The 15897-nt window shown below is 37.3% G+C and overlaps 2 protein-coding genes across 2 annotated transcripts; one reads left to right on the top strand and one right to left on the bottom strand.

Moving 5' to 3' along the window:
• Positions 1-1589: 1589 nt before the first annotated feature.
• Positions 1590-2525, top strand: LOC136175153 (olfactory receptor 5J3-like). Its single transcript, XM_065945469.1, has one exon. It carries the CDS (start codon positions 1590-1592, stop codon positions 2523-2525), a length of 936 nt encoding a protein of 311 aa, XP_065801541.1.
• A 7089-nt stretch (positions 2526-9614) lies between these two features.
• LOC136174540 (olfactory receptor 8K3-like) lies at positions 9615-10556 on the bottom strand. Its single transcript, XM_065944718.1, has one exon. It carries the CDS (start codon positions 10554-10556, stop codon positions 9615-9617), a length of 942 nt encoding a protein of 313 aa, XP_065800790.1.
• Between the last annotated feature and the right edge of the window lie 5341 nt (positions 10557-15897).

Below are 15897 nucleotides of genomic sequence, written 5' to 3'. Positions count from 1 at the left end.
TCAGGTAGCATAGAAGCCTGGTACAATAGACTAAAAAGCCTAAGTAACCAATCTATCTAAAGAAGAGAAACTGGATTTAGAAAGCCATAGTGGTCCCTGGTGTCTCAGACTGTGAAGAATCTGCCTGCAATGCAGGAGACCCGGATTCAATCCCTGGTCAAGAAGAAAAATGCCTACCCCTCCAGTATCCTTGCCTGGAGAATTCCAAGGACGGAGGAGCCTGGCTGGATGCATTCCCTGGGCTCGCAGAGAGTCAGACGTGACTGAGTGACTTTCACTTCAGAGTGCTGTTTTACTAATATATATATATATAGTGTTATATATATAATTAATCAGTAAAATATAATTAATCAATTACAGAGAGAGAGAGAGAGACCCAGATTCAGCCCTGGGTTGAGAAGAGAACGGCCGCCCCCTGCGGCACTCTTGCTTGGAGAATGCCCCGGGCAGAGGAGACTGGGGGCAGCAGCCCCTGAGCTCGCAAAGACTCGGGCACAACTGAAAGGCTAGGCAGAGCCCAGCACACACGTATATAGATACAGACGTCTGCCTGCAATGCGGGAGACCCGGGTTCGACCCCTGGGTCGGGAAGTTCCTCTGGAGAAGAAAATGGCAACCCACTCCAGCACTCTTGCCTGGAGAACCCCATGGACGGAAGAACATGGTAGGCTACAGTCCATGGGGCCACAGAGTCAGACACAAGTGAGAGAGTTCACTTCACTTCACTGCACTTCAATTTTATATCTAGAATTATATAAAGGCTACAAAAAATTCCAGAACAACAAACGATTGTGTTATTCCACATTTTACATTTTATCTTTTCTATGTATATGTGTGTGTATATACATATATATATATGTGAGTTTATAATAAATAATTAGCTAAATATTATGTATAGAAATTTATATAGCAACAGATATAGCTAAAAAGCCCCATGTACTATATCACATCTTTTAACTGCTCCGTTTAGACAAGGCCTCATTTTCTATGCTCTGAGTCTCACTCTTCTGTGGTTTCACTGAGGGTCTCTCTCTGGGATGCTTACAATGAAGCATCATAAAAGGCCAGAGATGTATGCACCTTCAAGAGCATCATGGCAACTTTGGAGGTCAGGACTCCATCTCACAGCTTTGCTTTTATCTGGCTGTATCATGGTGCTTTTATAGACTAACATGGAGCTAATAGTACAGATGACTAAAGATCTTCTTGTAATTTACTCCTTCCTTAAAAATGAAGAGCTTTAAAGAAGGATTAAGTTTAATTTTGTAAATTCCTTATATTTTCCATCAGTATCTCTCAAGCCAGAATCATTTTCTCATAATTGGAGACAGAATTAGATTTTCGAGAGCCAAAATGAATTTTCTTATACTTGCTTATGGAGTAGAATTATAACTAGCACTAAATGAAAAAAAAAAAAGAAAAAAAACAGTCTAATCAAGCTTGGTTCGGCAAAACAATTTATTTTTCCAAGGATGGAGGCCTATATAGATTTCTCTGAGTCTTTAATATATTAAACACCAGATACTCCTGTGTACATTCTAATCCCCACATCTTTTTTACTTACAGATTTCAAGATAAGGGATTAACAAATGGCTGCAAAGAATTTTACGGTTGTTACTGAATTTATTCTTTGGGGACTGACAGACAATGAACTGAAAGTTGCTCTTTTTGTATTGTTCCTGGTGATTTATGCTGTCACTTTGGTGGGGAATCTGGGCATGATCTTCTTAATCCAAATCACCCCCCAGCTCCACACACCCATGTACTTTTTCCTCAGCTGCCTTTCATTTGTGGATGCCTGCTATTCTTCTGTTATTGCACCAAAAATGCTGATCAGCTTCCTAGTTGGGAGGCAAACCATCTCCTTCTCTGCCTGCATAGTGCAGCATTTGTTTCTTGGGGTGTTCATCACCACAGAAGGCTGCTTGCTGTCTGTGATGGCTTATGACCGTTATGTGGCCATTGTCAACCCTTTGCTTTACACTGTAGCCATGTCTAAGAGGAGGTGTGTAGGACTGGTCACTGGATCACTCATTGGGGGATTGATTAACTCACTGACACACACCATAAGCTTTGGGAGACTGTCTTTCTGCAGGTCCAATGTCATCAGTCACTTCTTCTGTGATGTTCCCCCACTGCTGAAGCTGTCGTGTTCTGATACCTCCATGAACGAGCTGCTGCTCCTCACCTTCTCTGCAGTCATTGCCTTGGCCACCTTCTTGATTGTGATCCTTTCCTACGCCTTCATCGCTGTTGCTATCCTGAGGATCCGCTCAGCAGCAGGCAGACAGAAAGCCTTCTCCACCTGTGCCTCTCACCTGACCGCTGTCACCATATTCTATGGCACCTTGAGTTTTAACTACATTCAGCCAAGTTCCCAGTATTCTGTAGAACAAGAGAAGGTGGTTTCCGTGTTCTATACACTAGTGATTCCCATGTTAAACCCGCTGATTTACAGTCTGAGAAACAAAGAGGTAAAGGGTGCTGTGAGAAGGGTCATAGAAATAAAACATTTGTCATGCTAATTTCATGTTATTTAGCCCTATAGCAGTCAATCAATTCTTCCTTCACCAACATCCACGTGAATACAATGAATTCTAGAGTTTCTAAGTATAGGACAAATTATTTCATTCTATATAGTCCTTTTCATATAAGAAAATGAGACTAAAAATTAAAAGTGATTTTATGCATAAATGAATTTTTAAAAAGCCTATACTCAGGTTATTAATATCTGCACTAATGGCTTTTAATAAAATGATTTTGATAAATTTATTTTATCAATTCATAGAATTACATACATCTTCTCTGAAATTTGGAAAACAAAGTTTGTGAATATGTGTATACTATTGGAGATATAAAGAATTAAATACTTTTATAAAATATTAAATGTATTGATTCAGAAAATTGAAATAATTTTACACGTGGTATTTTATTTTCCTTTTAAAGCTTGTATTAAAATTTTAAATATTGGTAAATCCCTACATTAGCTAAAAAGGAGAATATGATTCCAAATGAAATTTTCTAATAGTGATTTTATTACTTTTCTTCCTGTTCTTGGACATCCATGACCTCAACAAAAAAGATGGGCTGTTGGAAAATGACACCATTGTAATTTTCAATTTGCAGTAGTGTTCTCTTCCTAAAAAAAGAAAACCCTAGTATAAAGATAGATACATATTTGGAATTTGAGAGTAGGTATAATTCAGAACTTTTTCAGCACCCTACCCATTCATCTCTGATTTTCAGAATCTACTTCATATTCTTTTAAGATTAAAAAAGAAAGAAAGAAAGAAAAAACTCTAGCAATCTTTAAATCATATGATGGGTGTTACTGCTGGATAAGAGTTTCTATTCTGTAATGATGGTTTACTTGATTATATAACTTCAAAACTCCGCATCATTTTAGAAATGATTATCTATTATCAAAGGTCCTGTGAATAATATTGCAATAAATTTTGAATATAAAAATTAGTTATACTATGGACAGTTTTCTGTATTTTTAGAGTCTTTATTAACTACTGATATCAGAAAGCTACAGATTGGGATTTTTTAAAACAAATGAGGAATGTTTAAAATAGTTAAACAAGGTTACATTCACTAGTTCATACTTCACAATGAAGTCATAGTCAATATGCTAGCAAGGATGACAGGATTTAAAGCAGGAAAAGCAATTTTTACATTTTCTATGAAAAATAATAACAAAATATTGTAAAAATAGTTGTCTTTGCACATACATTTTGCAGGGGGCATGCCATCCTTCCACTATCAGGGTCTTTTAAAATGAGTCAGCTCCTTACTGTCAGGGAATGTTTAACAGGAGGATTCCTGGGTGCTGTTTCCTGTCTCTCCTGAGTCCTCTCTTCCTCATCAGTTCCTGTCAGGAAAGAGCTGAGTGGCAGGCATCCCAGGACTGAGATCGAGAGATGGAATGCACGCATAGGATTCCCTTCATTAGCTTTTCCAGATGGAGGAAGTGTTTATTTCCGACCCTCTTTTGATACGGATTGTCTTTTGGCTTTAAGGCCTCTATTACTCCTTGTTTCCTTGGTAACTTGTAAAGTCTGGTCTTTTGATCTTTATCTGAAGAAGCTACCTTGTAATATGGTATATATACTCACACAGAGCTCAATAAAGCACCCTTGTTCCTCTAGAGACTTGGGTCCCCGTGTCCTTCTCTCTCTCTCTCTCTCTCTCTCTGTGTTTCTGGCTGATTCTCTGGAGCATGGAAGCCTGTCGAGCTCATTTTCCTGCCCAGGTTTTCAAACCTCTTCGGGAGGGCACCCTGTGCCTACATGAGCCGTACAAGCCCTGTCCTAGGGCTTTATTGGCTTTCTGCGTAACCCAGGGAATATTAGCCTCTTTCCTTCTTTCACTTTCTTATCGTCGACTGCAGACCACCAGGTTCTGGTCCCTTAAAGGACCGCAACACTTCACATCTGGATTGATTTCCTTTAGGATTAACTGGTGTGATCTCCTTGCTATCCATGGAACTCTCAAGAGTCTTCTCCAGCACCACAATTCAAAAGGATCAATTATTCAGCACCCAGCCTTCTTTATGGTCCAACTCACATCTGTACATGATTACTGGGAAAACTATAACTTGACCTTTGCCAACAAAGTAATGTCTCTGCTTTTCCATATGCTGCTGAGGTTTGTCATAGATTTTCTTTCAAGGGTCAAGTATTTTTTAATTTGGTGGCTGCAGTCCCTTACCACAGTGATTTTGGAGCCCAAGAAAAACAAACCTGTCGCTGTTTCTCCTTTTTCCAAATCTATTTGCCATAGAGTGATGTGATTGGATTCCAACTTCTTGTTAGTTGCATCTATCAGAAATATATTCTCCCATCAAGGTTTGTCTTGTCTTTATATCTTCTTCTGACAAGTGAAAGTAGCACAATCGCTCAGTCATGTCTGACTCTTTGCGATCCCATAGACTATACAGTCCATGCAATTCTCCACGCCAGAACACAGCAGTGGATAGGCTTTCTCTTCTCCAGGGGATCTTTCTGACCCAGGAGTGGAACCAGGTTCTCTTGCATTGCAAGAGGATTCTTTACCAACTGAGCTATGAGGGAAGCCCATTTTGACAACAAAAACGTGTAGAATTTCAGCATAGGTTAAAATTATATATATATTTTTCTTTACAGTTAGTATTTTCTAACCTGAGTCTAATGAGATATATTATCATCTAAAAAGGTTGCATTTTCCCTTGCTTTTATATACAAATACACAAATATATGAGCACCACTTATCAAAAAGAGCAGCTATTTTCTGTTTTGTATCAATTCTTCCTAATTTAGGGATTCATATGTATCTGGAAAACAATTCCCAATCAGCGTTGCTCCAGTGTCCTATCGATCTATTCCTGTGCCAGTATTACAGTTTATCAAACACTCTAGCCACTGTGTCTTAGTATGTGCGTGAACCGGGACATGCCCCTTGGTCTTCTTTTTCAGAAGGATTTAGCTATTCTTGACTGACTCCTTATACTTTTCATATAAGTTTTATAATCAATGCACATTGATGGAGTTCTTTTATTTCTAATGCACGGATACAACTAAAATACACTTGACTTTGTCTTTCACAGGTTTAGTCTGTGTCTCTAAACCATTTACAGTATCAAAAATGCTTCATGGAAAGAACCTGGCACAATTTTGAATTTCTTTCAATTTCCCATTTTTCATATTAGTGCTGGCCAACATATTCTTTACAGGTTTCCATTTTCTCATCAGAGATTCCTGATTTGGATACATTGACCCAGGAATATACGTCAGATTAGGTAAATACGCCCGGGGCGGGGGTGGGGGGGGGTGGAGGACTGGAATCTCTCAATTGTTTTGAAAACAGTCTCCAGTTGAAATTAGAGTTCATTTAAAAATAAGTATTTTTACAGTCACTGAAGCCTTAAATTAGGATTCTAAAAATTATGTAGCATTAAAGTTTGTTAGTTGGACCACTGCCCCACAGCAGTTTAGCATTTTCTACCTTTCTACTTTAAAGATACTAACTTATCTTTACGTATACAAAAGTAGAAATTCCAATAGGTTCCAGCTTGTTTGAGGAGTTATTCCAGAGGATATAATTGTGCATTGACGGTGAGCTGGACCGAGACAGTGGATGCTCCTCACTGCCTCCTCACCCTTGGAATATATGTTCTGCTCAGCATTCCTGTAACAGGCATTGTTTAGGGACACAGCCCTGAGAGAGGAAGGTGCTGCTGAATAATCTGGACTGAATATATGACTGAATCCAGTTAAGGTTTCTCCACAAAATTTCAAGATTCTAGCAGGCAGGCAGGGGTGGCGATTTACAAAAAATTTGGTCTCACAAGACAAGCTCATTTGTTAAGTTCCTTTGTTTATTAAACCTGCCACCTTCCATCTGGAGTGGTCAGATTCTTTCTGCTGTCTCTATTTGCCCTCCATGTATGGGGGCTAGTCTGCAACTGAAAACAATTATCTGTTAACATTTCCTATCTTGTCTTTACATTCCTTTAGCATATTGCTCATATTTATGTTAATATTTACATATAAAATTTCAATGTATTTTTCTAGTTACTCTAGTATTTTTATTGGCAAAAAGATGGGGAAACAGTGACTGAATTTATTTCGTGGGGCTCCAAAATCACTGCATATGGTGATTGCAGCCATGAAATTAAAAGACGCTTGCTCTTTGGAAGGAAAGTTATGACCAACCTAGACAGCATATTAAAAAGCAGAGACATTCCTCTGCTGACAAACGTCCATCTAGTCAAAGCTATGATTTTTCCAGTAGTCATGCATGGATGTGACAGTTGGACTTTAAAGAAAGCTGAGCACCAAAGAATTGATGCTTTTGAACTGTGGTGTTGGAGAAGACTCTTGAGAGTCCCTTGGACTGCAAGGAGATCAAACCAGCCAATCCGAAAGGAAATCAATCTTGAATATTCATTGGAAGGACTGATGCTGAAGCTAAAACTCCAATACTTTGGCCACTTGATGCGAAGAACTGACTCACTGGAGAAGACTGTGATGCTGGGAAAGAATGAAGGCAGGAGGAGAAGGAGACAACAGAAAATGAGATGATTGGATGGCATCACTGACTCGGTGGACTAAGTTTGAGTAAGATCGAGTCATTGGTGATGGACAGGGAAGCCTGGTGTGCTGCAATCCATGGGGTCACAAAGAGTTGGACACGACTGAACTGAACTGAACTGAACTGAACTGAACTGAAAAATCTCTAGGTCCATCCATGTTCCTGCAAATGGCCTTATTTGATCTTCTAATGACTGAGTAATATTCCTTTGTATATATGTGTATATATATTCATTCCTCTGTTTTTGGACATTTATGTTGCTTCTATGTCTTGACTTCTGTAAACAGTGCTGCAATGACATTTGGTTGTGCATATATTTTGAATCATATTTTTCTCCATGTATATGCCCAGGAGTGGGATTCCAGGGTCATATGGTAGCTCTATTTTTATCTTTTATGTAACCTCCATACTGTCCTCCACAATTTCTGTACCAATTTATATTCCCACCAATATTTTAGGAGGGTTCCTTTCTCTTCACACCCTTTCCAACATTTACTGTTTGTGGATATTTTGAAGATAGCCATTCTGACTGATGTGAGGTAATATCTCATTGAAGTTTTGACTTGCATTTTTCTAACAATCAGCAACACTGAACATATTTTCATATGTCTCTTGACCATCTGTCTGCCTTATTTTGAGAAATGACTAGATCTTCCAATCATTTTTGCTTGGATTATCTAGATTGTTTTGACGTCATACAAACTTTTCACTAGCCCTTGGTCTTGGTTATAGATTTTCCCTTATTGCTTTATCTGAATGTTTTATGCTTTAGCATTTTACACTGAAGTGTTTTTTTTTTTTTTTTTTTTTTCATTTTGAGTGCATTTTTATAAGGTTCAGGTCAGCATTATTTATTTGTTTGTTTTTGCCTCTGTACTACCAATAACGTCAGCACATGTTTTTATTTATTTATTTATTTTAATTGGAGGCTGATTACTTTACAATATTGTATTGGTTTTGCCATACACTGACATGAATCTGCCACAGGTGTACATGGGCTCCCCACCCTGAACCCCCCTCCCACCTCCCTCCCCACCCCATCCCTCTGGGTCATCCCAGTGCACCAGCCCTGAGCACCCTGTCTCATGCATCGAACCTGGACTGGAGATTCATTTCACATGTGATAATTTACATGTTTCAATGCCATTCTCCCAAATCATCCCACCCTCTCCCTCTCCCACAGAGTCCAAAAGACTGTTCAATACATCTGTGTCTCTTTTGCTGTCTCACATACAGGGTTATCATTACCATTTTTAAAAGGCTATCATCCATTTTCTGGATATACCATCTTTTTATCCATATATATATATATATATATATATATATTTATTAAAAGATATATTGGTTGTTTTGTGTCATGTTGTTTAAAAATTGTATTCCAGTGAAGGTTTTTCATTAAACTTCATGGGATAAACAAATAATTTTATTGCAAGATACTGAACAAAGCATATATTGTAGACTAATAGCCTCAGTAAAGTTGCAGAATTATTAAGTAGAGTTAAAGGTAGCACACGGGAAAATGTAGAAGTCATTTATAAAAAGCAAGATAGCTGTATTCCTGCCATGTATCAGGCCTTAGAAATATGGCAGAGTGCCAACAATGAGATCGGTTCCCTTTGCTTCCCACAAGCAGAATAATGAATTGTGCAGTTAAATACTGAAAGTCAGTTAAAACTTACTGCATAAACACTGTTGATAAAAATTGGAAGCATCAACCCAAGGAAAGAGAGCCAACACAATTAATTCATCAGTACTTCCCTTACTCAAGAATGCAAAAAAAGTAGAACATTACTTTTAAACATGGATAAATATTTTTATTCAAAAAGACAAAATTATTTTACTACCCTTTCAACCAAACTACCAGTTATGAAGAAAGAATTACTACTTGAGAGAGTAAGAAGTACCAATCTGGGAGCTCCTGAGGGATCCCACAGTTTATCTTGATTTAAATGTCCTGTGATTTCAACAAAATGTATGGATTGAGACAAAATCAGGCTGCAGTTGGACCTATGAATTGCTGAATTGCAACATATTTTCAGTTAATAGATGAATAGATTCTTATAAGGAATCAGAGGAATTGACAATAAAAAATGTGGACTCTCAATGTAAAGAATAAGGGTATTTGAGAAAATAAATGTGATTGATAACTTCAAATACACAGATGAAACATATTGGGGAAAAGTAAGAAGGCAAAAACAAAAGAAAATAAAAAACTCACAGACACACACACAATATGCCGTAATTTTATTCCAAAAGATGAGAAAACATTCAGAAACCTGAACAGTCATTTCTTTGTCCATATCCATCTAACACAGTCTACTAACATGTACTTAATTTATGTACAAAATTGGCCTTTTGTGCTCAAGGCATTTTTTTAAAATATTTTTTTCATTAATCTCTTTGCAGCAATTGGAAGTGCCTAGTATATATAATATAATCTATAAATAATTGTTGAACATATTTATACTCACTACTTAATTTGGAGGCACATAGAACAAAATTTAGAGTCCATAACCAGTTTATAGAAATTGTATTGCATGTTAATAAAAAAGGTTGCATGTTTTTTTCCACATCCTATGTAGTGCACATTTTACATCTTTATTCCTCAAGCTATAGATTAAGGGATTCAACATAGGGATAACGAGAGTATAAAATATGGAAGCCACTTTATCAGTGTCAAAGGAATGGCTGGACTCTGGTTGCACATACATAAACAGTAAAGTCCCGTAGAACACTATGACCACAGTCAAGTGGGATCCACAGGTAGAAAAAGCCTTGTGCCTACCTTCAGCAGAGCTCATCCTGAGAATGGATGTGAGGATGAGAAGGTAAGACACAAGAACTACCAGAAGAGAGAAAATTAAATCAAATCCAGCTAAAATCAGAATAATCCTTTCTACTTCATGTGTATTTGAGCAGAGCAAAGATAACAAAGGAAGACTGTCACAGTAAAAATGACTGATAACTCTGTAGCCACAGAAAGATAAATTAAATAATTTTATGGTGACGAAAAGAGACACAAACGTGCTGTAGACATAGGGGATCACTACTAGCACCCAGCACACTCTTTGTGACATGATGACTGGGTAGAGGAGAGGGTTACAGATGGCCACATAGCGGTCATAAGACATTGCTGACAGAATAAAAATTTCGCTAACAATAAACACAAGAAAGAAAGCTAGCTGTATAGCACAAGAATAATAGGAGATTACATTTTGATCCTCAACAAAATTTACTAACATTTTGGGTCCCACAGTTGTTGAATAACCAAGATCTGTAAAAGCGAGGTGTCTAAGAAAGAAGTACATGGGTGTCTGTAGCTTGGAGTCCATCTTGGTGAGGATGATCATGCCCAAGTTGCCCACCACTGAGATCATGTAGATGATGAGGAAGAGCCCAAACAATGGAGCCTGCAGCTCAGGGTGGTTGGTAATTCCCATAAGGATGAATTCATTTAGCACTGTTCCATTGTGTGTTTCCATTCAGGTTTATTAGAGAACCTATTCTGGGTAGAAACATCAACATAGTCAATAGGTTCTATGTATCATCACCTGGGAGAGTTTCACTATACAAAGCTAGTATAAACAGATTAAACTTTCCAGTTTAGGATACTTAAAAATAAACTCATCTGGTGGCTCAGATAGTAAAGAATCTGCCTGCAGTTCAGGAGATCTGGGTTCAATCCCTGAATTGGGAAAATCCCCTGGTGAAGGGAATAGCAACCCACTCCAGTATTCTGGCCCAGAGAATCCCAAGGACAGAGGAGTCTGGCAGGATACAGTCCACAGGGTTGCAAAGAGTCAAACATGACCGAGCAACTAACACTTTCATCTTCCTACCTACAATAAAATATATAGTGAGAGAGACAAAGAGAGTTGCTGCTTCTCAACTGGAAATTATGCTACTAGCCAAAGGACATTTGTCAAAATTGAGAAGACATGTTAATTGTTACAAGTGGAATGTGGAAGCTACCAGCATATGATGATTAGAGGTCAGTGATGCCTCTAAACATCCTATAAAACACCATATCTGTCTAAAATATCAATAGTACTAAAGTTGAAAAACCAGGATGTTATAGATAGATGATAGATAAATAGATACATATATACATATATAGATGTAGAGATGCAGACATAGATAGGACAAAAAAAAGTTAAGAAATGAATTTGAGGGCTACATATATAAACTATTATTGTGCTGTTCTTATAAACTTCCTATAATTTATATCTAGTCATTTATATAATTGCAATTACATAGTGACATGTATGGAGAAGGCAATGGCACCCCACTCCAGTGCTCTTGCCTGGAAAATCCCATGGATGGAGGAGCCTGGTGGGCTGCAGTCCATGGGGTCGCTACCAGTCAGACACTACTGAGCGACTTCACTTTCACTTTTCACTTTCATGCATTGGAGAAGGAAATGGCAGCCCACTCCAGTGTTCTTGCCTGGAGAATCCCAGGGACGGCGGACCCTAGTGGGCTGCCATCTATGGGGTCACACAGAGTCAGACATGACAGATGCGACTTAGCAGCAGCAGCAGCAGTAACATGTATAAATTAAATTTAATAATATGATGATGCATATGCCAATTATATAATAAATTATGATGCAATTAAATACTATCCATTGTAAAATTTTAAAACCAGAATTCAGAAAATCTATAGAACTTGCTACTCCAACACAGAGTTCCATACACTTCTATGCACAATTGACATAGGCTGAAACAGTTGACACGCTTGACACATTTTAGACAGCTGTATAAATAAGAAAACTATAATAGATTGCAGTGAGACATATTTGTATTTCTGTGAAGAAACATATAAGACATATAATAAGTAGGTAGAAAGATGATTGATAGATAGAATCTATGTATTAAATTTCCTTATGTATATAAAAAGGGCTAGTTTGGGCAAATTATTCAACTTATCTGAAAGTTTATTTTCATATACAAAACCAATACAATTACAGGATTGTTGGGTGGGAAAATGAGGATTAAATAATTAAATGTCTTTATGTTACCTGGAAATCAAGTACATATTGGTTTAAAGATATATATATATATATATGAAATGGAGTCAATATCTTAGCTCAAAGAGATCTTCTTTATGTATGTAAATTCATCTGCACTGTGACATACCTTATTTGTCAAGGCAATATGATTAACAGGTGAGGATTATATAATGTACGATGGAATACATACAATTTACTCCAAGTCTTGCCCTTTCTGCAGAAATAATATTGGGCCATCAGAGTGCTTGGATTTTTTTATCTTCTAAATTTTTTAAATTTTAGTAAAATTTTTTAATTTTAATAAAATATGAATAAAACTTTATTTTGATATACATTTTCTTAAAATATTAATTTGACCCAAGGGGCATATTCACTATAATGGACTTCTACTAACTTGTAAGAATTCAAATGTACTTTATTATGCAAGAACCCAGGGTAAAATGAGGAAATTTGAGCAAATTGGAAGAAAGAGAAGTCATTAGCGTTGTTTTCATATCTTGAATATCATAAATTGCTTTGAGTAAAGAGATGCTATACTTTAAAAGGGTACCAGGAGCCGGCACACGAGATCCCACCCATGACAAGGTTAGGAGGGAGAAAACCTGATGGGCAAGGCGGATCAGGTTTTCAGGGATTCCGAAAAGCTGCCCCCGGCGCTCACCGTAAAGATGGTATCTGTCTTTCTGATGCCTGCTTCAGTAGACTACTCCCTAATTTCCGTGACATAGGCAGAAGGCCTTCCCTGATCTCTTTCCAAATAAGAATCAATTTAGAACTTTAATCAGTAAGTTCCCCGGGTGGTGGTATTTTATGAGATTATCCAGGGTGAAAGGAGTGTTTTAATTTAAACTCCTTTGCTGGTATTTTAGTTCATTTGGCAAATGCGTTTATGCCCTTGGTACTAATATGCATGATTGCTTATAATACCCTAATCATAAAACAGCATAAAGAACCTGATCACATAAAGGCCCTAATAGGCACAGAGTCCTTCGGGGGTGAGGAAGACCTATTAGAAAACATAAAAATATTATTCTAAAAGTGGTTATAGTTAAAGATTTAGAAAAATAAGAGTTTAAAATTGCTAATTTTAACTGGGAATGCTAAACAGGGGCTGCCTCACTGGAGCTGCAGAGTCTTTGTGTGGTAAACCTTTTAGATAAATTTAACTGATAACTTCTGCAAAAGGACTGACCTTTGTGTTCATTAAAGAATAGATTACGGAAAACAGCTTTGCATTCACCTAGGTCATAAATTGTCGGTAGGCCCCAAGGCCAGAAGATAATGCACAAGACCCTCATAAACAAAGAAGCATGCAGAAAACACCCTGGTTTCGTGAAGAACAAGCTGATGTAATGTTAAACTATCTTCCCCCTTAGAAATGTACTAATTTAGGGTTTAAAAGCCACGGTAAAAAATAAAGCGTTGCCAGACTCTGCCAGACCCTGCAAACACCCCGTCTGGTCACTCTCTCTCTCCCTCCCTCGCAGACTTGGCCCCATCAAGGCTGGTCTCACGTGTCTTCTCCCTCTCTCTCACCGACGCCGTTCATTCTGAGAGCATCCCCTGGATCCTGCCGAGGCTGGACCCCGGCAAGGGGACTTCCCCGGTGCCTCAGTGTTAAAGAATTTGCCTGCCAATGCAGGAGACATGAGTTCAATCCGTGGGTCAGGAAGATCCCATGGAAAGGAGGCAGCAACATACTCCAGTATTCTTGCCTGGAAAGTCCCATGGACAGAGAAGCCTGGCAGGCTACAGTCTGTGGGGTCGCAGTCACCTGGAACTCAGCAACTGAGCACAGCGCCGCTCAGTATGATAAAAACATGTTCAAAGTCCCTATGTGCGTAATAATGTGCTAGGGTGATGGGATAAAATACATACAGAATGGCTACACACGGGTCCTTGCATGCCATTGTAAATTTACATCTTACGTCAAAGAAATTCCTTCAAACTATAATACAAAACATAATTATTTTTATATCATTAAATAAAAATATATCTGAAGTTCCTAATAATACACACATCAAGAATATAGCAGTGTAAGAAGTGGATGGCAGATTGAGGTAGATAATTGTTAAATTTAAAATATTGTGAGCCTGAATGTTTCTTTAAAGAAATAGAAAAGATACAGGTTAAAATGAAAATAACAGTGACAGTAATCTCTAAAGGATCTCTATAAGAAAAAGAATAAAAGCACAATTTTATAACATTACATGTAAAAATGATTACATGAAATCTGCATTTAATTCACTCAAAATATTGCTTACAATTTTATGACCTCTTAATCACCAATCTTGCCTTGATGCATATACTTTTCTTATATCAGAAATACTGAAATGTGCATCACTAGAGAATAATTTTAGAAAAATATCTTCAATATATTTATTAAGAAGCACGCCAGGCCTCCCTGTCCATCACAAACTCCCAGATAGGACTGAGCGACTGAACTAAACTGGACTGAACTGAATATGAAACTTGTTTTTGTTTCTTTGCTTTGTTTTGTAAATATGAAACAGTGAGAAAATACAAACTTGGCAAATATCAATTTTCCTGTAAATATGAGAAAAGATAGAAGTGTTTTTGCTTTTCTCTCACGGTTTAGCATTTTACAAAAACCAAACAGTTTTCTCAAAGTTTAATATCTTTGTTGAATACCAATTAATTTTTTAAAGCTGTACCTCATGAGATAATTATATATTTTCTGTCAGATCTCACTTGAAATCAAAGAACATGTTGATCATTGTACCATTACCGTAAAACTGACTACTTAAAAGTCTCTTAATATGCGAATAATGTTTTCTATGTCTCTGTGTGAGGTGGGAATTCCATTTTGCCTCATCAAGGGATCTGGAAAGAATTATACTTTTACATGTATTAAAATAATCATCAAATATTAAATTATGTTGAGGGACGGTCACAAAAAAGCACATGGAGCACTAACTAACTAAGAATTCAGAAAGAGTTAAAAAAGAAAGACAAGACCCCCAGCTTCTGAACTTTCCTGATTTCTAAACATTCACATCTCTTTTGTTATGTGTCATTCGCTCTGCCCTCCATTAGAGATATCATCGTTTATGCAAAACAAATATCATGGTAATGTTTCAAAGATGCTTTTCAGCATTTTGCCTGTCATCCTATGGACTAGCATGCAACATATTATTATGAAAAGACAGGAAGAGAGGTCCTATTCCTGCTCAGGAATTATGGAGTAGTGGAAAACAAACAAAACGGTATCAGAAATGGTGTCATTTTGCTTGGGCTTTGCCATTGAGCTAAACTGGAACTTTGAGTATGTCACTGAAACATTGTTGATATTGAAAATGAGGCATCACATGCAATATCCTGTCATTTTACCTGTAAAAGCATCTCTCATGATTCTCACCTGTATTCCTGACATGGCTAAGTGAGAAGAATTTATGGATTTCTTTCACTTTTTGAGATTCTCCCTGAGGAGATGCCAAGTAATTTGTTGATTATCCCTAAAGTATTGAGAGCAAAACAGCATGTCTAGAGATAGTCTTTTAATTGTCTGGGACATTTTTCTTTCCTTCCTTACTTCCTGACTTCCTTCCTCCCACCCCCCCTTCCTTTTTTGCATATATATACATACATTTATATATCTTTTAAATCTTGGTTGACTTTCCTTTTGTAGCACACAAGACTCTTGATTAAATCTTGCATCTATAGGGCGTTCAAACCGAGAGTCTGTATTTCCACAGGTTCTTCTCAAATGTATGACTGTGGAGAAATTTTCAACATTGTTTTATTACAATATTTAATATATTTAGGAAATTAAAATAATACATTATGCTAAT

Source organism: Muntiacus reevesi, chromosome 9, assembly GCF_963930625.1.
Source record: "Muntiacus reevesi chromosome 9, mMunRee1.1, whole genome shotgun sequence".
Classification (NCBI taxonomy): Eukaryota; Metazoa; Chordata; class Mammalia; order Artiodactyla; family Cervidae; genus Muntiacus; species Muntiacus reevesi.
Note: the sequence above shows the minus strand (reverse complement) of the source record. Positions and strands in the feature narration are given on the sequence as shown.

Excerpts from the sequence above, each read along its gene's own strand:
- LOC136174540 (XM_065944718.1), bottom strand. The coding sequence starts at position 10,556 with ATGGAAACACACAATGGAACAGTGCTAAATGAATTCATCCTTATGGGA.
- LOC136175153 (XM_065945469.1), top strand. The coding sequence starts at position 1,590 with ATGGCTGCAAAGAATTTTACGGTTGTTACTGAATTTATTCTTTGGGGA.